Below are 24,036 nucleotides of genomic sequence, written 5' to 3'. Positions count from 1 at the left end.
CGGGAGCCGCAGCCGAGATGGAGGCGAACGCGGAGTCCCGAAGGCGCCCCCTCCCAAGATCTGGGGCCGCCGGGAGACACGTCCACAACCGGCTCGACATTCCACGGGCGGGAGTTGGACCCTAACTCCCACTATTCTAGCTGGCGCCTCACGCGACTCGCCCAAGCCCCGCCCACTAGCCAGGTAGGCCCTCGAAACCAGCCAATCCGGAAGAAGCCTGGGCGCAAAGACGGTGCTGCCCGCGGCCGGCGGCCGGAAGTGACGTAGTCTGCTTGGCTGGCGGAGTCTGCCGAAGGTTTCTGCCGCGGCTGAGGCAGCAGAGCGGAAAATGTTTGGGACCGTGGCGGCTTCGGCAGCTCGGCTTATGGTGGAGGCGGGGGCTGAGGCTGCGTGAAGTGAGGAGCGGTGAGTGCGCGGGGCCCAGTACCTGGAACCCTACTCTGCAAGGGCGGCGAGGGACCCCGGGGATCCCGGGATGGAAAGGTCCTTTGCCGGGGCCCCGATTTCCGCGGGTGTTGGCTCTGACCCTCCATCCCGTACTCTTGGCGCTGCCGGAGCCCGACTCACCTCCCTCCGGGCCTTGCTTCCACCCAGGCCGCTGCCGACTGCCCCGCCGAAGGTGCAAGGGGCCCGCGCCAGTACCAGGCCCCTCTTGTCGGGGACTGGGGCGGGGGAGCTGGGAGTTAGTTTTGTCCCAGCGGGAGAGTGGAGGCCACCCTCTTGTCCCTCGGGACAGGGTTGGAGGCTCAGTGGCCGGTCCTATTGTAGAATTGTTAAGTTCTGGCGAGTGTGTGTTGCACTTCTCACTTATGCCTCCTCCCCCACTTGTTTTCACCTCCTTGTCCCATCTAGGGCTTTGGGGGCTAATGATCCTTTATAAATCTTCTCCCTTCCCCGTGAATGCTTTTTTTGCCGCGAATCCACTTGCTTCGCGAAGACAGTATTTCAGTGTGTATCTAGCGCATCATCTTTCTCCGAGGGCGGTCCGGTTAACTCTTTCCGAGTGACGGAGGAAAAATAAATAATTGAAGAAAAAAAGCACTAGAAAGCACTTATTTTCCTCACTAAATGGTTTGGCTTTGAAAATGAGATTCTCCAGCTGTGGAATTTTTTGGGGGGGCTGAGGAGCAGGGATTGAGAAGGGAAGTAAGGAAGGCGAAAACTAAAGGAGGAGGAAAGCCTGGAGACAGAGAATGTGGAAGAAACGAAGGTGGTAGTTCTTTCCCTATGTTCTCCTGGTGGAAGTTGAGGTTGTAATTATATTTTTATTTTCAACAGTGGGTGTTGAATTGAGTGTTAAGGAAGGAGGCCTTCCTCTTTGAACAAGATTACCTATTAAATAGGTACCTTAAAATCTTTCCAGGTGGGTGTCAAGCAAAAAAGTGCTGTTGGGAAAATTGTTTAATACGATATTGGAGCATCAAAGCCATGGATTGGAAGCGATGGAGCAAAAAGAAAGCTGTTCTTAGAAGAGTGGAGGAGACATAGTTTAAAGGGGGAAGGCTGTACGTAGGAGGTCCAGGAACGCTGATTCCAGGAGAGACTTTGTACGTTTGCCTCCTTGGCTAGTGGTCAAGTCTCCACCGGACACTTAGCAGCTCTGCCATAGTTGGGCTTTTTGCTCTTCAGGTATTCATAGTAGCAAATCAGATTGAAATGCCTTAGTTGACAGCTATACATTTGAAGATAACTGCTTCTTTAACATTAAGATGGTCTTTGAGTACTGAAAAACATTGTGACTGTGAGAAAAGAGATGTTATTATTTAATTCAAACTTAATTCAAAAGTGATTTTATGTAGATACAAAACACATATAGAGCTTCTTCCACAAGTAATTTTGCCTACATTAATAGATTCTAAAGTAATCTTTTTCTTATGAAAATCTCTGTTGCTGTTTGTTTTTTGTATGAATGTTGCTTGCGGTATTTTTTTGGAAAGCAATATATTTTAATGTTTTCTTCCGTAAATTTCACTTTTTCTGTTTTATGGAATATTAAAGTTGATATGCTTGAATTTAGGAATCTTAGAAACTGTAACTTTAAGTAACTTGCTGTATGTTAAGTATATGATCTTTTTGTTTCTCGCTTCAGCCATGAATGGTTCTAAAATTTTCAATTAATTGATTGAAAATTCTCATGTCCAGGAATCTTTCTTTCATCTTGCACAGTGTCTCGCTTAGTAAGCACATTCAGTAAATGAGAGTGTTACTTATTCAGAGCATCAGACCAAGCTTTTCAGAGCAGCAGTGTGACACACTTTTTTTTAATGCTTTATAACTTGTGTTGCTTTGATAACATAAATTAACCATTTCATTATGTATTTTCCATATTCCAAAAAGAATTTAAGGCAGGTAAATGATAAAGGTGAATGTTTTAGTACCGTGGCTTCACATAGTCTATGACTTGATTAGTTAGTTGTACCTCAGTAGGGCTAAAAATTGACTCTCTGAAAACTCTTTCTGTTTTTAGAGGCCGTATAAGGGTGCCTGGCACTGCAGTGGTTCCAGAGATAGAAAAATGAATAAGATAGTGCTTGTCCTCAAGAAGTTCTTTAGTCCGTCCGGGGAGAAAAACACAAATCACAATCGTATGGTTGTAAGGGCAGTAGTAGATCCAAGTAGTACTAAACACGATGGCCGGGAGATGGAGAGGGAATGAATGAGTGCATCTTGTCAGCTCAAACTGAGTCTTGACGGATGAATTCCTTCTGTTAGTGAGGGTGGGATTAAGGTGATCAGGTTCTAGACCCCGCAGTGATACTACCGAGCAGTGAGATAGTAAGCAAGCTGCTTAATACCACTGGTATCTGGTTTTTTATTTGAGAGTTGACTACTCTCAAATAAAATCAGTGCTGTCCAGTAGAAATAATAAATGAGAGCCACATTTGTGAGATATTTCATATTTTTTTTGATAAGTCTTTGATATCTGGTGTGCATTTTACACTTATTACACATCTCACTTCGGACCAGCCACATTTCAAGCACTCAATAGGTGCTTATGGTCAGTAGCTACCGTATTGGACAGTGCAGATCTACAGTATGCAGTCTGCTTTTCTACCTTCGATTCCTGCTTGAAAATGAAAAGCAACTCCTATGAGAAATGTGTTACTAGTAATTTAAGTTTGTAGTCATTTTGATAGGATTCATACATGATGCTCTTTTTATTGTAATTATGGTCATACTTGCAAATGATATATTTCAGGTTGTTCATAGGGTTATGATTGGGACTAGAAGAAACTTTGTTTTTCTTGTCTCTCTAGTGGTCACATTTTTGATAATCTTTATTTTGTACATTTATGTATATTTTGTATCCTCCCTTTCTCTGCAATCTGTTATTTGTCACATGTGACGGATTCAAAACAATGGGAGAGGACGCATGGACATTTTAAGCAGTTAAAAAGGAGATTTATGCAATATTAAACTACCTTTTGGATTTCTTAACATTTTAAATTCAGCTATTTACGTTCAAAACGGAATGGGATTTTGAAACATTCTTGATTTTAACAGATTTAAAGGCAATCATTATTGACTAAATGGCAAGTATTTATCTTTTAACCTTGAGAATGCATTTTGAAGATACTGTATAATTTAAACATCCTTACTTTTAGACATATGGCTCTCTGTTAGTCTTACAGTACAGAAGGTTGCATTATTGATATGAATAAATGATGTATAATGTGAAGTCACTCAATTTGCTATGCATTGAGTTTAGTTTAAAAAAAACAAAAACCAGTAGCTTATTTTAAATAAGTACCGATGACTAACAATGATAAAGTAAATAATATCCTTACATTTGTATTGATGGATGATTATAGCTTAATTAATGCTTCCCCCCCCCCACAGACCATATTTTCTGTGAATTAAATATGGCGAGTATTTTTCTCATTTTCTTAGAGAGGAAAACTAAGCCCAGTGAGGCTGTGACTTGTTTAGCATAATATATTGGAGGCATTGCTTCAACTTAAAATGTCTTATAATGCTAAGCCTAGTGTTTTTTTCTTTTATATAGTACTTGAGTGTTTAGATAAATAACACTTACCAGATTTTGGAGTGTTTATTAAAGAATGGATGCTTCCTGCTTTTAGGGAGTTTACATTCCACTTAGGAGACCGACTACAATACACATAGCAGAAAGTACTTTAGTTATAAAAACTTGTCAACGGAAAGAGAAGCTATAAGGGATAGTATAAGTATATTTAAAATAGGTGAGAGTTAATGAGGCAGGAGTTGTTGTTTTTTGGGTAGAGTTTAGATCTTAAACTTGCTGTAGGAAAAAGGTGATGAGATGTCAAGGACAGTTACTTCAATGTACACAGAACAACTTGGAAACTTAGGTTTAAGGAAAGATTTGGTTTGCAAGGCTGATTTGAAAAGATGACAGGATAGAGGTAAAGTAAGAGATGAGAATAGACATCTGCAATAAATAATTTACAGGGCAGTGGTCAAATTTTCTATTGCTCGGGTGAGTCAGGAAATCTTAGCACAGCCTATGAATGTGTGGCTTGAATGGTGTGGAAGAGATGGTGAAGAGGATTAAAAGAGAGGGTGGTGACTATAAACGAGCAGCAGAATAATGCTAGTTTCTGTTGTGAAATGAGGAGAGGTTTGATAAGGAATCTGACTATGAGAAGAGAAAGGAATAGGCAGTACTAAAAGAAAATTGGTTAAAAATTTTGCAGTATGGGAGTTACTAATTGAAGCAGGCTATTTAAAAAAAGAAATTGGCAATTTACCTTCAGAAAATAACAGAAGCAAGAAAAAATTAAGTATTGTTAAAGCTCTGCTGTGAAATGCGAGGGAAAAGCAAAGACAAAGTCCTCTTTCAAAATAAAAGTGAGGAAACTGAGAGGAGAGAATAGAGAAATCAGTGCAGGTGCTTACCTTGTTGATGGGATGTTGATGGGAGAGAGAGACATGCTTAGGAAAATACCTGTCTAATTGGAGAACAGGAACACACTATTTCAAATGTTTTATTTGCAGTTTTGGAAATTATGTGAAGCATGTATTTCCTGTCCCCCTCCCCCCGCCAAGATAAGCATTGAATGAGACTTAATTATATCTGTAAGGAAAACCATAGTGCTATGAGTAGCCATAACCAAACTGATTTATTACGTCACTTTATATGTGTTCATAATTTAACATAACTGTTTTGACTCCTCTTTTCAGTTTAGTGTGTAAGTTTTTCTTAGATTACAGTGCTGCGTTGGGAAAAGGTGCTCTTTCTCTTTGGCTCAGGTTTCATAGCCTGGTTTCAGCTGACTAGATCTTATGACACTTATCAGACTGGTGTTCTGCCTGTATTGAAATGCATGACATGACACTATAACTGTTTTAAGGTTTTTTTTAAAAATCAGATTTAGTGAGATATAATTTATTTACAGTAAAATTAATCTGTTTTAGGTGTACAGCTCTATAAATTATGACAAATAGTGACAATGTGTCACTACCACCACCACAAGATATAGAATATTTCCATCACTCCAAAAAGCATCTTTATGCCCCTTTGTAATCAGTACCTTCCACTTACCCTTCAGTCTCTGGCAAGAACTGATTTTTTTTTTTCTTGTTCCTATATGTCATATAAATGTTGCTTTTCCAGGATGTCATATAAACTTACATCATACAGTATATACAACCTTTTAAGTCTGGTGTCCTTCGTTTAGCATAATGCTTTTGAGATTCAATAAGCTGCCTTAAAAAATTAACTAATTTTTAGGAACATTTTAGATTACAGAAATATTGTAAGATAGCATAGAGAATTTCCATAAACCGTGGACCTAGTTTCCCCTATTATTTTTCTATGTATGTAAACTATTGATTTTTAAAATTCGTTTCAGGTGTAAACTGCTGATATTTGATAATTGTCGACAACGCAAGATTCTATAATTACCGTATTTTGTCCTGTATAAGGCGCACATTTTTACCCACATTTGTGAAGGAAAAATAAGGATGCGCATTATACATGGGTGGTACTAATTCCATATCTATATAAATGTTTTTAATTCTTTTATTTATGTGTATGAGTTAAAAGTGTAACTCTAGAAATCAAAATGCTATCCATATGCAAAATAATACCTTGGAATACGATTATCAGTTTTGTTGAACTTATGACGAACTTGTAACGACAAAGAGTTCTTGGCCTTCTATGATGCGTAAATATCGTAAATTTGTTACCGGTACATAAAATTTCTTGTACGTTATATCTGTTCTTGTGTTTTGTAATTATTTGTTACATAAAATTTCTTGTACCATAATATGTTAGGAAATAAATGCTAAAATTCCTTTATAATATAAAAAAAAGTATAAACCTTAATGTAAACAAATAAAAATTTGAATTAAAAAATTAAAATGGAAGATTTTTTTACCCTGAAAGTTTGGGCCAAAAACGTGGTCCTCATTGTACACAGGAGTGCATTATATATGGCAAAATATGGTAAGTTTTAAAAAAAATTATTTTTGAATCACAGTTGACATACAATATTATATTAGTTTCAGGTGTACAACATAGTGATTAGAAGTGATCACCCCTATAAATCACATACCTATCTGACACCATACATAGTTAGTATAACATTATTGACTATATTCCCTATGCTATATTTTATATCCTCATGACTATTTTGTGACTACCAATTTGTACTTCTTAATCCCTTGCTCTTTTTCACTCACCACTCCCAACTGCCCTCCCAGCTGGCAAACATCAAAATGTTCTGAGTTTTTTCTGTTTTGTTTGTTTATTTTGTTCTTTAGATTCCACATATAACTGAAATCATATGGTATTTATCTTTCTCTGACTTACTCAACGGTGCTCAATATCCTCTAGGACCATCATTGTTATTGGAGATGGCAAGATTTAATTATTTTTTATGGCTCACTAATATTACATTGTATGTAGTATGTACCACTTCTTCATCTAGTCATTCATTGATGGACACCCAGGTTGCCTCCATATCTTGGCTATTGTAAATAATGCTGCAATGAACATATGGATGCACATGTCCCCATGAAGTAGGGTTTTGGGTTTCTTCGGATAAATACTCAGAAGAGGGATTACTGGGTCCTTGTCTCTTGCTATACATAGCCTTTGTTTTAAAGTCTATTTTGTCTGGCATAATTTGAAGTGAGTCTCTTGTAGGCAGCATATTGTAAGGGTCTTGTTTTCTTATCCATTCAGACACCCTATCTTTTGATTGGAGCATTTATTCCATTTACATTTAAAGTAATCGTTGCTAGATATTTTAGTTATTGCCATTTTATTATTCATATTTTTTATCTTTTTTTTTTTCCTTCTTAAAGAAGTCCCTCTAGCATTTCTTGTAATACTGGTTTGGTGGTGATGAACTCCTTTAGCTTTTTCTTGTCTGGGAAGCTCTTTATCTGTCCTTCAATTCTAAATGATAGCTTTGCTGGGTAGAGTAATCTTGGTTGTAGGTCCCTACCTTTTATCACTTTGAATATTTTGTGCCAATCCCTTCTTGCCTGCAAAGTTTCTGTTGAGAAATCAGTTGACAGTTTTGGAGCGCTCCTGTAGGTAACTAACTGCTTCTTTCTTGCTGATTTTAAGATTCTATCTTTGTCTTTAAGCTTTGGCATTTTAATTATGGTATGTCTTGGTGTGGGCCTGTTTGGGTTCATCTTGTTTGGTACTCTCTGTGTTTTCTGGGCTCATGTCTATTTCCTTTACCAGGTTAGGGAAGTATGTCAGTTATTATTTTTTCAGGAGGTTTTTAATTCCTCTCTTCTCCTTCTGGTACCCCTATGATGCGAATGTTAGTGCGCTTGATGTTGTTCCAGAGGCCCCCTTAAATTATCCTCATTTTTTTGGATTCTTTTTGTTGTTCTGATTGGGTGTTTTCTGCTACCTTAACTTATAAATTTCTGATTCGATCCTCTGCTTTATCTAACCTACTGTTGCTTCCCTCTAATATAGTTTTCATTTCAGTTTTTGTATTCTTCATTTCTGACTGGTTCTTTTTTTATGTTTTCTATCTCCATTTTTATGTTTCTGTTGTCTTTGTTGAAGTTCTCCCTAAGATCATTGAACATCCTTATAACCAGTGTTTGGAGCTGTTCATTTAGTAGCTTGTCTTCATTTTGTTTAGTTCTTTTTCTGGAGGTTTGTTCTGTTCCTTCATTTGGGCCATGTTTCTTTGTCTCCCCATTTTGGCTGCCTCCCTGTGTTTGTTTATATGTATTAGATAGAGCTGCTATGTTTCACAGTCTTAGTAGACTGGCATTATGTAGTAGGTATCCTGTGGGTCCCAGTGGTGCAGTCTCCCTGGTCACTTGAGCCGGGTGCTCCAGGTGTGTCCCTTGTGTGGGTTGTGTGTGCCCTCCTGTTGTAGTTGAGCCTTGATCACTGTTTGCATATCAATGGGAGTGATTGACCCTAAGGCTCATTGGTTGTGAGAACTGCCCATGACTACAGTGGAGGAGCTGTTGTGTATGGGCTGACCCTACAGAGCAAGATTTGCTTTAGAAAGGCTCTGGTCCCTGCCCAGTCTGCCCTGTGGGTGTGTTTTCCTTAGAATCTGCCGAGTGATGCTCGGTCAGAAGCTGGCCACCAGGCATGCCAGCCTTGGGGCCTCCTGGGAGGGGCCCTGCTGCAGGCCAAGTTCAGCCACAGCCTTGCCCTGCCAGGGGCCTCCTTGGCATGAGTCACAAAGTAGTCCACAGATGGCTGCCACCTGCACTGGGCTTAGAGGCACTGAAAAAGCAAAGCCATGAACTGAGGCCGGCTGCTGCTAGTGCCAGGCTTGGGGCTGCTTAGCAAGAGGTATGGGGTATGCCAAGACCTATGCTGCTTTTTTGGGGTTTGTGAACTTTTGAGAGATTTGGGGAAAGTCTGCAGTATGAACTAAAACAGGATGTTTGTATGGAAACGCCACAGGAAGTGGCCTGAGTGGGCCCAAAAGTTGGGTGAGGCTGGGTCTTGGGGCATCACCAGGGCAGGGTGAACAGTGTTAGCCAGGTTGATGTAGACTCAGATACGAGCAGCTGCCTTTGTCTCCACACTGGAAGAGGGGAGGGCTCAACAAAGAAAATGGATTTTGCCAGCACTTCTGTCTGGGAGATAGCTGCCCCTCCAGCCCTCTCTCTGAATCCAGACAACTCAGTTCCTCCTTATGTGTCCCTAGTGCTTTTCGAGCCACTTTCACATTGCTGGAGCTCAGAGCAAGTGAGTCCGTCAGCAAGTAAGTCTGTGCTTGGGTCCTTTAAGAGGAATGACTGGGACTCCAGCTACACTCCCTCTCCCTCAGCCACAATCTCCGCTGGTTTTCACAGCCAGTGGTCGTGGGGATTTCTCAGCACTGGAACCCTGGACTGGGGAATCTGGTGTGGGATAGGGACCCCTCGCTCCTTGGGGGGATCTCTGAAGTTGAGATAATCTCTCCTGATTTTTAACCCCCACATGTTGGTGGAACCAACCCATTTTGCCTCTCTGCCCTTCTGCCAGTCTCGACGTAGCTTTTTTATGACCTTAGTTGTAGGACTTCTGTTCAGCTAGACTTCAGGCAATTCTCAGTGATGGTTGTTCTATAGTTTAGTTGTAACTTTGATGTGGTTGTGAGAGGAGGTTGCAAGCACATTTACCTGCTCTGCCATCTAGACTGGAAATCCTCTAGAATTAAGTTTTTTGGAGAGTTAAATTGTGTGAAGTTTTCTGTTAAGATGATGACTTTTATTGTGAGTGAAAATTTGTCATTTTAACCATTTTAAGTGAACAATTCTGTGACATTAATTGTATTTACATGTTGTGCAGCTATCACCACTATCTATTTGCAAAATTTTTCATTACCCCAAACAGAAACTTTATACCCATTTAGCTGTAACTACCCATTCCCCTTCTTTCCAGGCCCTGGTACTGCTAATCTACTTTCTGTCTCTATGAATTTACCTATTCTAGATATTTCACATGGGTGGAATCATGCAATATTTATCCTTTTTTGTCTGGCTTATTTAACCTTGCATAATGTTTTCATACATGTTATAGCATGTGTCAGAACTTTACTCCTTTTAACGGTTAAATAATATTCCATTGTATGTAACATGCCACATTTTGTATATCCTTTTGTTGATGGACATTTGGGTTGTTGCACCTTTTAGCTATTGTGACTAATGCTGCCATGAGCATTTGTGTACAGGTATATAAGTCTGTTTTTAACCCTTTTGGGTATATATATCTAGGAATGGAGTTGCTGAGTCATATGGTAATTTTGTTTAATTTTGCGGAAACACCAAGTGTTTTCCATAGTGGCTGCACCATTTTACATTCCCATCAGCCAAGTATGAGGATTCCAAATTCTCCACATCCTTGTCAACACTTGTTATTTCTGTTTTGTTTTAAATTATAGCCATTTCAGTAGCTATGAAGTGGTATCTCATTGTGGTTTTGATTTGAATTTCCCTAAAAAGTAATGATGTTGAGCATCTTTTCATGTGCTTATTGGCAATAAGCTGGGTTGTTTTTTTCTTTCTTTCTCTTTTGCAAAATGGTTTATTATCCCAGGAGGAGTCCCTCCATGGGAATAAGCTGGGGTTTTTAAATGGTAGGAACATACTTATGGTTCCAATAATTGGACAGATGTGGTATATATATTTTTAATGTCATTATATACTTGGCATTTTATGTATTTTTTAATTTAACCCTACAACACTATGACATATGATCTGTGTTTTACAAATGAGAAAACTAAGACAAAGGCAGATAAAGTAGCTTGCTTAAGATTACACAGTGAGAGGGAGGTGTGATATTCGAGCTCTGGTTTTGCTACTTACTACATACATCTTCTCCTTTGTTATCACTGTTCTACGAAAGTAGCAATTTTATGCAGTTGGTTTCATGAGAAAATAAGATTTTGTTAGCTAAAGAAATTGATGAAGTTTGGGTATAACATTCCAGAAGTATTCATGTCAGTTTTTCATTATTTTTCCCTATTTTGGAGTTCTCAGTTGCAACTCAGTTTTATATTTTCTTACCTTAATTCATGTTGGAGTGGAGGCATATACCATACATTTAGCACAAAAGCATACTGTTTGTTATTTGTCGTGTTGGAATTGGGTGATGTTAGTGTGTATTTAATGATTCATGTTAAATGAACGAACAGTAAAGTAGTCCAAAGTCCAGCAATTATCTCCACAAAGCAGTACTACTGTTGGGATTCTGAGTTAGATTGAAAACTGCTTTGTCAGTAAAACGTCTTTCAATAGGAACCTTTTGCTGTGATTGTGTCCCCCCCTTTTCTTGTCTCCCTCCCAAATACTTGCAGTTATACACATACACAATATAGAAAGTAGTTCTGGATGAATGCCCTGGTTGTGAATCTTTTATGTGCAGAATGTTGCTCCTAAGGGCTGAAGGTAGTAAAATGACTGCTAGTGCTTGTTAGAGTACAGGGTGGCCATTGCTTTTTGTCCAAATGGGAGAATTAAGCCCTTTATTAATTGTAGTACTTGGGCAAAGCATAGTTTTAACTGTGATATGGAGGTTAAAGAATGCCATTATCCAGGCCAGGCTCATCCATCTTTAAACTTGTGAAGAAGCTGGGAAAGGCTCTTCTCTTAGGTTTTCCCATGACTCACTCTTTTCTTATGTCCAGGTTAAGGCTCTAATTTCATCTTTTTCCTGACTAATAAGAAGAGAAAATTCTTCTATTACATATTTATCACCTTTGTTTCAAAATAGTAAATCTTGCCAATGATGAAATATTTAAAACTATCAGTTTAGATAATGAAAAGTAAATCTTTCCACTGTTGGCTTCCCCAGTACTCCATTGTTAGTATTGACTTAGTACTTTCTTACCATTATCACCTTGGCCTCCTAAGGTGTCTTCCTTACCTAGTCAGATCCTTCCACCTGTGCTTCCGATTCTATATTACCTGTATCCAGGATCTGAGCTAGTATTTATCTCCTATCTCTTGTGCTTTTCAGTCTTTGTTCCCTGAAGCCTTCTCTTCACCCTATCACATGTTGAAGGCCTTTCCAGTTTTTAAACAGCCAAACCTGACACCTCCTCTTGTCTACCTGTCTCTCCTAGTTCTCTTCACTGTCAAAGCATTGAAAGATTAATGTCCTTCTTACTTGTAATTCCTTTTTCAGTTTTCCATACTTTTATAAACTGTCCTCTTTGAAAATCACTAATGAGGGTTTGTGGGGGAGTGGAAGTGAGTGAGGAGTGACTGCTAATGGTTAAAGGGTTTCTTTTGGGGTTAATGAAAATGTTTTGAAATTTGGTAGTAGTGGTGGTCGTACAACTCTACATATAGTGAAAACAACTGAATTGTATGCTTTAAATAGGTGAATTATATAAGTGAATTATATCCCAATAAAGCTGTTCTTAAAATAATCAGAAATAGGGGGTGGCCGGTTAGCTCAGTTAGTTACAGCGTGGTGCTGATAACACCAAGGTTGCTGGTTCAATCCCCGCATGGGCCACTGTGAGCTGCGCCCTCCTTAAAAAAGGAAGGAAGGAAGGACTTAAAAAAAAAATCAGAAATGAACTCTTAGATCGAGAGTATTTTTTTTAGTCCTCATCCTGTAGTTTCTTTACACCTACTGTGTTTCCCTGAAAATAAGACCTAGCCAGAAAATCATCTCTAATGTGTCTTTTGGAGCAAAAATTAATATATTACAGTAAAATAAGACCGGGTCTTATATTTATTTTTGCCCCAAAAGATGCATTAGAGCTGATTTTCCGGCTAGGTCTTATTTTCGGGGAAACAGGGTAGCTGTTATTTTCCTGTGACCTTTTGTTTCTTCCTTAAGTACTGGTGGCTCTCATGATTTCTTCTTGTCTCTTTCTCTTCCCTCTACACATTCTCCCAAGGCAATCTCAACTACTTTCAGGACTTTAGGTCTTCAGTTTTACATAGATAACACCTCAAGATTCACCTCTAGCCAAATTGCTCTGTGAAGCCCAAGGCCAGTATTTCTAATCAACAAGCAGACTTGAACTGTATTTCCCACAAGCACTTCAAAATAGTAATGTGTTTTTGTCTGACTGAAAAGGACCATGTGGCTCTGAAGAACTGTTCTGAGAATATGTGTGATTTTCTTCTTCTCGCAGCGAAAGAAATTAATGGTTTATTATTTGGCTTATTCTTCTCGCAGCGAAAGAAATTAATGGTTTATTATTTAAGATGATTTCTGGGCTGGGCGGTGGCTCAGGCGTTTGGAGCTCCATGCTCCTAACGCCGAAGGCTGCTGGTTTGATTCCCACAGGGGCCAGTGGGCTCTCAACCACAAGGTTGCTGGTTCAACTCCTTGACTCCCGCAAGGGATGGTGGGCTCTGCTCCCTGCAACTAAGATTGAACACGGGCATCTTGAGCTGAGCTGCCGCTGAGTTCCCGGATGGCTCAGTTGGTTGGAATGTGTCCTCTCAACCACAAGGTTGCTGGTTTGACTACCCCCAAGGGGAGTGTAGCAGAACTGATTTTTATGCTTTTTTCTGAGATTTAAATTTAAATTGTAAATGAATTTCTACACAGAAGAAGCCAAGAGCTTTTAAATTAATTCTTTTGGGCCTGCAAAATGGTATCCAAAAGTTGAACTGAATAGATTAGTTGCCTTCTTTTGAAGAATTTTAGAGTGGCTAAAGCGTGGTGATCATCACGGTGTTACTTTATGTTGGGACATTTTTGACATATGGTACAGTCATCGTTCCAAAACTAGTTATATTGTCTTTCCCAGCTTGGGTTAGGAAAACAGTACTGAAGTTTTCATTTTGAATTAGCATGGAGGAAGTTATTTCCTGCTAAATGTTTGTCATCTAATGAAGTTTTATTTCTAAAAATTAATGGAGCATGTCACTTACAGTAGCTCCAGAAAAATAGCTGAAGCACAGGGTTACTTTTGGCCACCTTTTAAGTCCTTTATTACCATGTGAGTATACGTGCATGATAATCTTTTGGAAAACTAAAATATGGTAATTTAGCTGCTAATACACCGCTCCCTACTCTGACTAGGGTTGAACTTGCTTTAGCATATACACACTGCTTTAGGTTGGTACTAGGGATACAGCAAGCAAATGAACTGATGTGAAAAAAAAAGCACATTCATTGTTAAGATATAATTCAAACTATTTTATACCATTGTCAGTAAATGAAAGGTAACATTAATTTGAAATTTTTGGATTAAGTGTGTTCTCCATTGAATAAACTGTACCTTAAACTCGCTTAAAAAAACAATCCAGATTCCCGTTTGAGAACAATGTCCTGTCATTACCAAATATGGTAGCCAGGAGAATATTTGAACAACAAATTGGCATTCTGCTTGTGAAAGAGGAATTACAGTCCAGTGTCTTTTATAATGTTTATCCATCTTGATGTTGTGAAAAATAGGTGGTGTGCTGTGGTGTTCATAACAGGCAATTACATTTGATTCATATCTCCCACCATACATCCTTTCTCTTGTGCGATCTGAAATCCCTTCTTCAGGAATGTCCATTAGCCCCTCATTCCATCCTGTTAAAACACATGTTCATAAAATTAATTTACATATTAAGCAAGATGATTTTAAATGTTGCCGGGAATAAAGACATGAACAAAGTAGGCTTCTGCACTTAAGTTTATTTTAGTCTATTGGGTAGATATGCAGGTTAGGGTTTGTGTTAATAAAGATATTAGTTATCATGGCAGAAAGCAATTTTAAACAGGCTCAAGCAAAGAGGTGGATTTATTGGCTTACATAAATGAAAAGACTGGCCTTGGACATGGGTTGGATCCAGATGCTTAATGTAATATCCAGAGTCTGTCTCATTTCATTTAACTTAGCTCTGAGAATGTATCTGGCTTGGATACATTCTCAGGCAGCATCTCAAGTGGTAGCAAAGATAGCTGCAGCAGTGCCAGGCTTAAATCCTATCAGCTTAGCAACCTCAGTGATAAGCTTCCTTTCTAAACAGTTTCAGAAGTCCTGGGGCTAACTCTGATTGGCCAGACTTGGATCCTCTGGAGTGGTTGGGGGAGGGGCGAGTGGGGGGGTCGGGATGGTCTAGCCCTGTTTGAACTAGGTGGGATAAAAGGGACATCAGTAGTTTCTGAAAAGAAGTTATAGATACTAGTACCAGAAGAAAGCATGCCGAGCATGCAAAAGCAACCATAAATCTACAAAATAAACATACAATTTTTAGTTGAGCTAAAAAAGATGAATTCTGATAGGAACTGCTTTAAGGAAAGCTTCAGACACGAGGCTGCATTTGAATTGGGCCCTGAAGGACAAGTAGATGTTTTTTCCCAAGGCAGCATGAGTAAAGAAAGGACTTTCTAGGTCACTCATTTGAGAAGTTTGGCAGTGAAAGGATAAAATAAAAATGGAAGCTACTAGAGTCTAAAGGAGAATGTTGAGAAAATTTCCACCTCAGTATGGAGAAATTTTTATGGCAGAGGAGCAGAAAAGCAAGTAAAGGAGGAATTAATGCAAAGGAGGGAATCATTCATTCATTATAAAGAAGTAGGGGAATTCAGTGGGATTAAGAATGTAAGTAGAGGGGACAGCCTTAGAGAAAGGGAACGTCCATTCCCTAAGGACAAGTGAAAGAAGGTGATTGCAGTGGCTCTGGCGGTTAAAACAGAAATTTACTGTTAAATAGATAAGTAGCTTCAGTTTTGTGTTGAAAGTACAGAGAAAAGGTTTACCAATTATCTCCTGCTATGTAACAAACCATTCCAAAGGATTCTGTGGGTTAGCAATTTGGCTTAAACTCAGGTTGGGTGATTTCTTCTGCTGGTCTTGGCTGCTGTCACTCCTGTGGCTGTGGTCATATGGACCGTGGATGGGTGACCGTAAGACAGTGGCTTCAGGCACATGTTTGGTGGTTGGTGCTGGCTGCTGCCTAGGCCTCTCTCTGGCACGCTCGCATTCTCGGTGAGCATTCACCTGGCAGTAGCTGGATTCAAAACAAAAGAAGAGTCAGGCCTTTTATGACCTGGGCTTAGAACTCCCACAATCACTTCTTTCATATTTCCTTGGTCAAAGCAAGTCACAGAGCCAACTCAGATGAAGAAAAGAAATAGACGCCACCTCTTTATGGGGGAAGCAGCAACGTCACGCTGCAAAGAGGAGTTTCTACCGGAATGGGAGGAATTTGTGCCTGTGCTCCACTCCCCCCAGCACTTGATTGGGAAAAATTTCAGTCATGCAGCCAAGTTGAAAGAATTTCAAAGTGAAAGAACACTCGTGTGCCTACCACGTAGATTCTACTGTTAGTTAACATTTTACTATACTTGCCTTATGTATTTATCCATCTATCATCCGTTTCCATCAATTCATCTTATTTTTTTGATGCATTTCAAAGTAAATTGTAGACAGCAGTGCTTTCCTTTAAGTACTTTGTGTATTTTTAGCAAGAATGAATATTTGTGTACAGTTTTTTATTTTGATAAAACATTTACACACAATGAATACAAATTTTAAATGTACGTTGTGTAGTATTGCAGTCTATCACTGAAGGGAAAATTTTGGAATAGCTTTTCTGTGAATTGCCTCAAATTTAACCATGGCTGTATAAAAGAATTGCAAAGGACGTCTCCTTGAATACCTTTTTCTTCATATCCTCATCACTAATTATTTTTCCATTTAGTATCACCTCAACACTTGGGATTTTCATTTGTGCTATATTAATTTGAATCTGCTTTGGGTGTTTCCCTATAGCTTTTCATTAACTATTTTTTGCACATATACTGTTGATGAGCACTATGCTATTATAGAAAAAGATATAAACAGGAACACTCTTGCTGTTTAAGTAATGAAACTTGGTGTATCTCAAACCAGACTAGATCAATCAGAGGTGCCGTTTATTGAGTGCTTAAACTCACGGCCAATGATAAGCACTTTTAGTTGCATTGTTTCATTTAATCCTTATAATTTGAGAGATAGATACTTTTTCATTTTAGAAGTTAGGAAACTAAGGCATGTGGAAAAGTTTTCACTTGCCCAAAGACTTACGCTTCATAAATCAAGGTGATGTGACTCCAGAACCCACATTTAACCCCTGTATCATATTGATTAGATGCAGGAAATGTGCCATCTGTCACTCAGTGAAAAACTAACCTTTTAATTGGTCACATTGCTTCACAGGGTAATATTGATCTAAATTAAGTGTTTGTCTTAAATAGAGAAGTATAAATTTTGAAAAACTGATCTATGAGAAAATTGAATAAACTGTCTTCTAGTCCATGAATAAATATTTTAACAATTTGAAAAGGAGAAATTTTAGAGTTATAACTTGATTTAACTGAAGATAATCAGAAGTGTGATCAAAACTATGTGACAAATTCAGTTTTTCATATGGTATTTTGATAGAATAAATACTTCCTTGATTTTATTGACTAGGTATTGAGTACTTTTATTGCTAGTTGGCTTTTGAGCAGTTTAACAAATAGCAAAAGATTGAAACCCTTTTTGCCTTGCTATTTGCATAACAGTAAATCCTGTCTGAAGTCTTAGAAATAAATGAGTAGCATGTAAGCTATTTCATGCCAAGAATTCTGCCAGAAGTACCACTGGAAAATGGTAGCCATTGTGACAGCTGAAGTAAAAGCTTGTTTAATTCAGCAGCTAACTTTCCTATTAAGCCAGGGAATTGGATAAAGTCATGTATGTCTACACATCTTCCTTAATCCAACAGTGAATAGATAAGATATTTTAAAAGTGTCCCTTCACCCAGATTTCCCCCAACTGTTCATTTTATTTTATTTTATTTGGTAGTGGCTTTAAATCCTAACTGAATTATATGGGGTAGGTTAAAAACAAAATATAACTGTTTAAAACATCTAATTGAGTTTATGTTTATTTTTGTGTATAGGTCTTGCTACTTTGGGAACTACAAGGAACAGATTAGGGGAAGGTTGGTCTTTTTAGTGGACATGGCTCAGATATCCAGCAACAGTGGATTTAAGCAGTGTTCATCTTCACATCTGGAACCAACGAGAAAAGATGTAGACAAGGAAGAAGCATTACAGATGGAAGCAGAGGCTTTAGCAAAATTGCAAAAAGACAGACAAGTGACTGATAATCAAAGAGGCTTTGAGTGGTCAAGCAGCACCAGACAAAAAGCACAAGTTTATAACAAACAGGATTCTGATCTCATGGTGTTTCCTGAATCAGATACCCAAAAAAGAGCAGTCGATATTGATGTAGAAAAGCTCACCCCAGCGGAACTGGAGAAACTATTGCTGGATGACAGTTTTGAGACAAGGAAAACGCCTGTATTGCCAGTCACGCCTGTCCTGAGCCCTTCGTTTTCAGCACAGCTCTATCTTAGACCCACTATTCAGAGAGGACAGTGGCCAGCTGGTTTGTCTGGGCCTTCCAGTTACACTTTACCTTCTATTTATCAGTCAACTTACAGTAGTAAGCAGAGCGCATTCCAAAATGGCTTTAATCCCAGAATGCCTAGTTTTCCATCCACAGAACCTATATATTTAAGTCTTCCAAGACAGTCCCCATATTTTTCCTATCCTTTGACACCTGCCACACCCTTTTATCCCCAAGGAAGCTTACCTATTTATCGTCCAGTAGTCAGTCCGGACATGGCAAAGCTGTTTGACAAAATAGCTAGTACGTCAGAATTTTTAAAAAATGGAAAAGCAAGGACTGATTTGGAGCTAACAAATTCGAAGGCTGCAATCAGTACTCTACAGGTATCTCCAAAGTCTGAAGATATCAGTAAATTCGACTGGTTAGACTTGGATCCTTTAAGTAAGCCTAAGGTGGACAGTGTGGAGGTGTTAGGCCATGAAGAAGAGAACAATGTGCCAGGTTTGCTAGCAGAGGATCCCTGGGATGCTGTTCTTCTTGAAGAGCGATCACCAGCAAGCTGTCACCTTGAACGGAAGGTGAATGGAAAATCTCCTTCTGGGGCAATGGTAACAAGAAGCCAGTCTTTAAATATTCGAACAACTCAGCTTACGAAACTCCAGGGCCAAATATCTCAGGTACGGTCTTTTCTTACTACTCAAACTGAGTAGTATAACACAATTCATGTCTGTGTGCATCATTTATTAGATAAAAAATATTCTTCATTTTGAATCTTGTTTTCTTCATTCTTAAGTGTGCTGTGACCCTTAGATTGTGTGGTAAAGGGTTAAATGTGTTTCGTCCTATTGAAAAATTACTTGCTACTAATACTACCTTTTCTAGGATTATAAATTTTAAAAACCTCTTATCAAGGATCTTGCTACCATGGATAGGCATTTAAGATCATTTTTGTCTGTCTCTCCATGTCTTCCCATTATATGTGGTTCTACTTTTTCTTCCTTATGTCTTTTATTTTTCAAGGCAAACAAGGAATTCTGGTTTTCAACCCCATCATAGAAATTCCCAGTATATTGTTTTATTGTGTTTAACCATGAATGAGTGGAAGGGAGAGAGGGAGAATAACCCTAGAGAGATGGGCGAAAAGCCATTTAAAGGACTCTTCACACCTGTATTGATAAAAGCAAAGAATGGGACTATAGTTTATATGATATAGTTGCTGAGTTCCTATAGTCTTACCATCTGGAAAAATCAGTTCGGGGGGGACTGGGGCAGGATGTCTTCCCTCAGAAGAGAGACAGTGGGGTTTAGACTTTGCCTTTCCTAATATAGGATACCTAATTGCAGATCTGTGTTTTATTCTTATTAATTTCTGAGGCTCCTGGGACAGTTGAGCGTCATTCTCACCTTAATGTGAATGATATTATTCAGCCCCCAAGCATTCAGGGAGGGAGAGGTGAATTTTGCATAATTTGGGTGGGTTTATGTTCAATTGTTGACTTTAAAAAGCCATTTTGGATGTCTCGGGGAGAAAGAAGCAGGTATTAAGGTTTAGAAGAAATGGTGGATCTATTTTGGATGACATGATCAGAATCCAGAAAAATGTTAACCAGCGTAATGATTTCCAAATGTATTTTCACTACAGCTCACAGTAAGAAGCACATGTTATTAAAAAGTCTCGTAAGCTTTTCAGTACTATTTACAAATTTAGTAAGAATCTCTGAACGCTTTTCTTTTTTTTTTTTTTAAATTAAATTTATTGCGGTGACAATTGTCAGTAAAATTACATAGATTTCAGGTGCACAATTCTACATCACATCATCTATAAATCCCATTGTGTGTTCTTCACCCAGATTCAGTTCTCCTTCCATCACCATATATTCGATCCCCCCCACCCTCATCTCCCACCCCCTCTGAACGCTTTTCAATGTAAAAAATCACAAGTTAATTACACATCTTAAATCGAATCATAAATATAATCTCAGATTATTTTATCTTAATAGTACATGTCTTGGTTTTTTGTTTTGTTTTTACAAAGTAACAATTATTTCTGGAAGTATTTGAAGGGAGAAGGAGAAACTTTAAGGCAAGAATCATCACACAAAAAAAAGTATGGGGAGGATATACCTAGGAGTGGAATTTCTGCTGATTCTTGTTTAGCTTTTTGAGAAGCCACCAAACTATTTTCTGTGGTGGCTATATTATTGTACATTCCCACCAGCAGTTCTAGTTTCTCTGCATCCTCACTAACATTTGCTATTTTCTGGTTGTTGTAGTCTAGCCATCCTCGTGGCTGCGAAGTGGTATCTCACTGTGGTTTTGATTGCATTACCCTGATGACTAAGGATGTTGAGTATCTTTTCATGTGTTTATTGGCCATGTACATACATATCCTTTTGGAGAAATGTCTGTTTAAGTCATTTGGCCAGTTTAAAAATTGGATTACTCGTAGCAGTTGTGTTCATAATAGCCAAAAAGTGAAAACCACCCAAATGTCGATCAACTGATGGTGGGTAAACAAACGTGGTCCATTCATACAATGAAATAGTATTCAGCCATAAAAAGACATGAAGTCCTGATATATGTATGTGTGCTTAGCACGAATGGACCTTGACAATATAAGTGAAAGCCAGACACAAAAAAAGACCACATATTGTTTGATTCAGTTTATGTGATATGTCCAAAATAGGCAAATCTATAGAGAAAGAAAGCCGATTAGGGATGGCTTGTTAGCTCGCTTGGTTAGAGCGCGGTGCTGATAACACCAAGGTTGCTGGTTCGATCCCCGCATGGACCACTGTGAGCTGCGCCCTCCTTAAAAAAAAAGAAAAAAAAGACAGCAGATTAGTGTATGCCAGGTGTTGGGATGTGAGATAAAGGAGGGGATGGAGAATGATTGCTTCATGGGTTCAGGGTTTTTATGGGGGGAGAGGGTGGTGAAAACATATTCTGGAATTAGAGCATCTCAGTGTTCTAACCCCAGTTAGAACCTGTGGTGATGGCCACAGCATTGTGAATGTACTGAAAGCCAGTGAACTGTTCATTTTTAAATGGTTAAAATGGCAAATTGTATGCTCTGCATTTTACCTCAATTTTTTTAAAAAAGGCACTTGTCCCCCTGATCCTTCCATCCTGCTCAGACCAGGTCACTGCTGGATTCATATTTGGGTCCGTGTTCCGATAGATCCCTCCCCAACTGTGGGTCTGCTTTCTACCTGGTGAGGTATGGCAGCTTGATACCATGCCGTGTGGATTAGGGGTATCAGCTGTTTACAGGAGTTGTTTGGGAAGGCCAACCGCCTAGAAGCTGGAGACCTCAGGAGCTAGGAAAACTTAGTCTCTGCTCTCAGAGAAAAGGAAGCTCCTGTCCTGCAAGGAGCTGAGTACAGGCTCAGCCCTCCCATTGGCAGAAGGCAAAGCCCTGCTTGTCATGGCAGCCCAGGAGGAAAACCCAGGTCACTTGTAAATAATCCTGCTCCTTGCATTACACCTTTGTATGTATGCATTCACCTCCAAAATGTATGCGTTGAAGCCACAATACATAGATTATATATTTAATAAAATATTTATAAACGAACTTGATTTATTTCATTATCTCTGTATCTTAAATCCTAACCTTCCCAGTTATTCATTAAGGGAAACAGATTGTTCCAGGTGAGCTGAGATGATTATTCCAAGTGAACTGTGCTTATCATCTTAAACAAGTTGAGGTTTCTGGATCGACTGGAATTTACTGCACTATGATCTAAGACTGGAACTCAGAATCTAAGAGCTTCATGCTTTTTAATCTGTACTGTAGATGTTCAAACTGAACTCTGTGTGTGTGTGTGTGTGTGTGTGTGTGTCGATATAGATACACACACACATATATACATGTATATATATGTCACAGACATAGTAGATAGTTCCTAAGAATCCAATGATGCCAAAGCGACCCATATCTATTTTATAGGTGAGGAAACTGAGATGTAAAGAAGTTAGGAATTACTCATTGTTTTCACGTAATTATGGTATTGTACTTAGGTGAATGAGCTCTTATATTTTAGAGATGTGTACTGAAGAATTTAAAAATAAAGTGTAATAGAGTAATAAGTTACCTGTTACAACCGATAATTGAAACATGGGTCAAATAATCAGCCTCCCAAACTCAGTGTGTGTCAGTCCTGCAGAGGAGTTTGGGCTAACTCAGTCCTGGTTTTACGTGTGTTTGCGGATGTGGGTAGGGGGAGGAAGTGGAGTGTGGAATTTAAGGGGAAAGAGAACTTTTTCACACATATCATAAGTGATTCTGATGCAGCCAACCTGTTCTCTTGAACTCGCGTTTGGAACCATACCTCAGGAGCCTATGAGGTTAGGAAGGTGATAAAACTTAAAAATAGCAAAACTTAAAAATAGAGCACCCTGGGAACAGTTTCTTTGTAACTTAAAACCCCTAGCCTAGGTTGTAATGCTTTTGCCGCAAACTGCTTCCTTTCCCTGCTGCCCTCTTTAGTTTACACTGGTCACTTCTGGTTCAACTCATGTTTTGTCCACCCTTTCCTTTGGTGGGGCAGGGCTGTGGTACCTATGTCCACCCCTTAAACTTTCTCCCTTCATACATTTTTTCCTGTTCATTTTTAGTATTTGTCACAGTACCTTCTTGATATTTTCCTTATTTGGGGTGCTTTCAGAAAGAATTTCACAGGACTAATGAGGATAGGTAGTTTCCTAAAGATAGAAAGAAGTTCCTAGCAAGATCTGGGAAATCAGATCACATGGGAGTTGCAGAGAACGATTAGTTGCTCAGACTCTTAAGAATTAACTAGGCTTCTTGGCAAGATCAGTTTTAGCAGAAGCATGTTCTTAGGTTTTATTTCAAGTATGGGGGAAGGATCAAAGAGAAAGCAATTTAGTTATGAGAGACATGAGTCAAAGCAAAAATAACATGGCTTGATCAGTTGATTAATCAGAGATTGGAGCTAGATGACTACATGTATTTGCATCAACAGCTTTGTTAAATGGCACAATGTCTGAAATGTGAGGTGGCTGAGGCTCCCTGCCCTGTCTTGAAGGAGTCTTAACTGCAGCATGGCTGGGATACAGTTGTTAATCATTCCAGTATACTCTGCTCTATTAAAACCCCATCTGATGATGATTGTATTTGAGCACCACATTCTAAGAAGAGCCAATGGTAAATTATAGTGTATCTTGAAAAAACTATGGTCGTTCAGGATCTAGAAGCTCTGTCATATAAAGAACTGTTGAAAAGATTGGCGATACTTTGTCTGAAGAAGAGAATATTAATTGGAGATAAGTCACTCTGGATCTGAGAGTTTCTTCATCTGTGAAATACAGTTGGTTAGACTAGATGATTTCTCACATCCCTTTTAGGAATAATATTTAAAGTTTGGAAAATTGCCATGTAGAAGAGGAAGTGGACTTTTTTTTCTTTTTAAGTTTTGTATTTTGAACATAGTTTCCCAAACCAATTCAGGGAGTAGCATATCTGAATATTACAGTATTGTTAAAAAAAGATGAAATAGTAGTGTACTAAATTTTTCAGTCTATTAAATAAGTATGTTGCTTTGTGCCATTAAGTAGCATTTTGTGCTAGATTTTAATAGCACCAAGGGGTAGCAAGTGCTGAAAGTTAAATACATTTTATAGAAAACATGAAATTAAGCAAATCCTATTTGTTTATATATTTCCTATGTGAATTGAGAAATTTAGTAACTTGATTTTAAGATCCATTGTCCCAGAAAGTAGGACAGGAACAATATTCAAGGAGGTAGGTATTATAGTT

At 38.8% G+C, this 24,036-nt stretch overlaps 1 protein-coding gene and 1 long non-coding RNA gene across 2 annotated transcripts in view; one reads left to right on the top strand and one right to left on the bottom strand.

Moving 5' to 3' along the window:
• The first annotated feature begins 246 nt into the window (after positions 1–246).
• Positions 247–24,036, top strand: part of PIK3C2A (phosphatidylinositol-4-phosphate 3-kinase catalytic subunit type 2 alpha) — an 86,777-nt gene continuing 62,987 nt past the window's right edge. The window contains exons 1-2 of the mRNA XM_019746618.3: positions 247–405; positions 17,803–18,934. Coding sequence (XP_019602177.3) covers positions 17,864–18,934 — 1,071 coding nt within the window. The 5' untranslated portion in view covers positions 247–405; positions 17,803–17,863. The remainder of the gene's footprint in view (positions 406–17,802; positions 18,935–24,036) is intronic.
• LOC141572241 (uncharacterized) overlaps positions 20,268–24,036 on the bottom strand; it is an 89,145-nt gene continuing 85,376 nt past the window's right edge. Inside the window, exon 3 of the long non-coding RNA XR_012497532.2 lies at positions 20,268–21,068. This is a non-coding gene — a long non-coding RNA (uncharacterized LOC141572241). The remainder of the gene's footprint in view (positions 21,069–24,036) is intronic.

This window comes from Rhinolophus sinicus, chromosome 14 (genome assembly GCF_057876585.1).
Source record: "Rhinolophus sinicus isolate RSI-liver-muscle chromosome 14, RSI-T2T, whole genome shotgun sequence".
NCBI classification, from domain to species: domain Eukaryota; kingdom Metazoa; phylum Chordata; class Mammalia; order Chiroptera; family Rhinolophidae; genus Rhinolophus; species Rhinolophus sinicus.
This window is presented reverse-complemented; position numbering and strand designations above follow the sequence as displayed.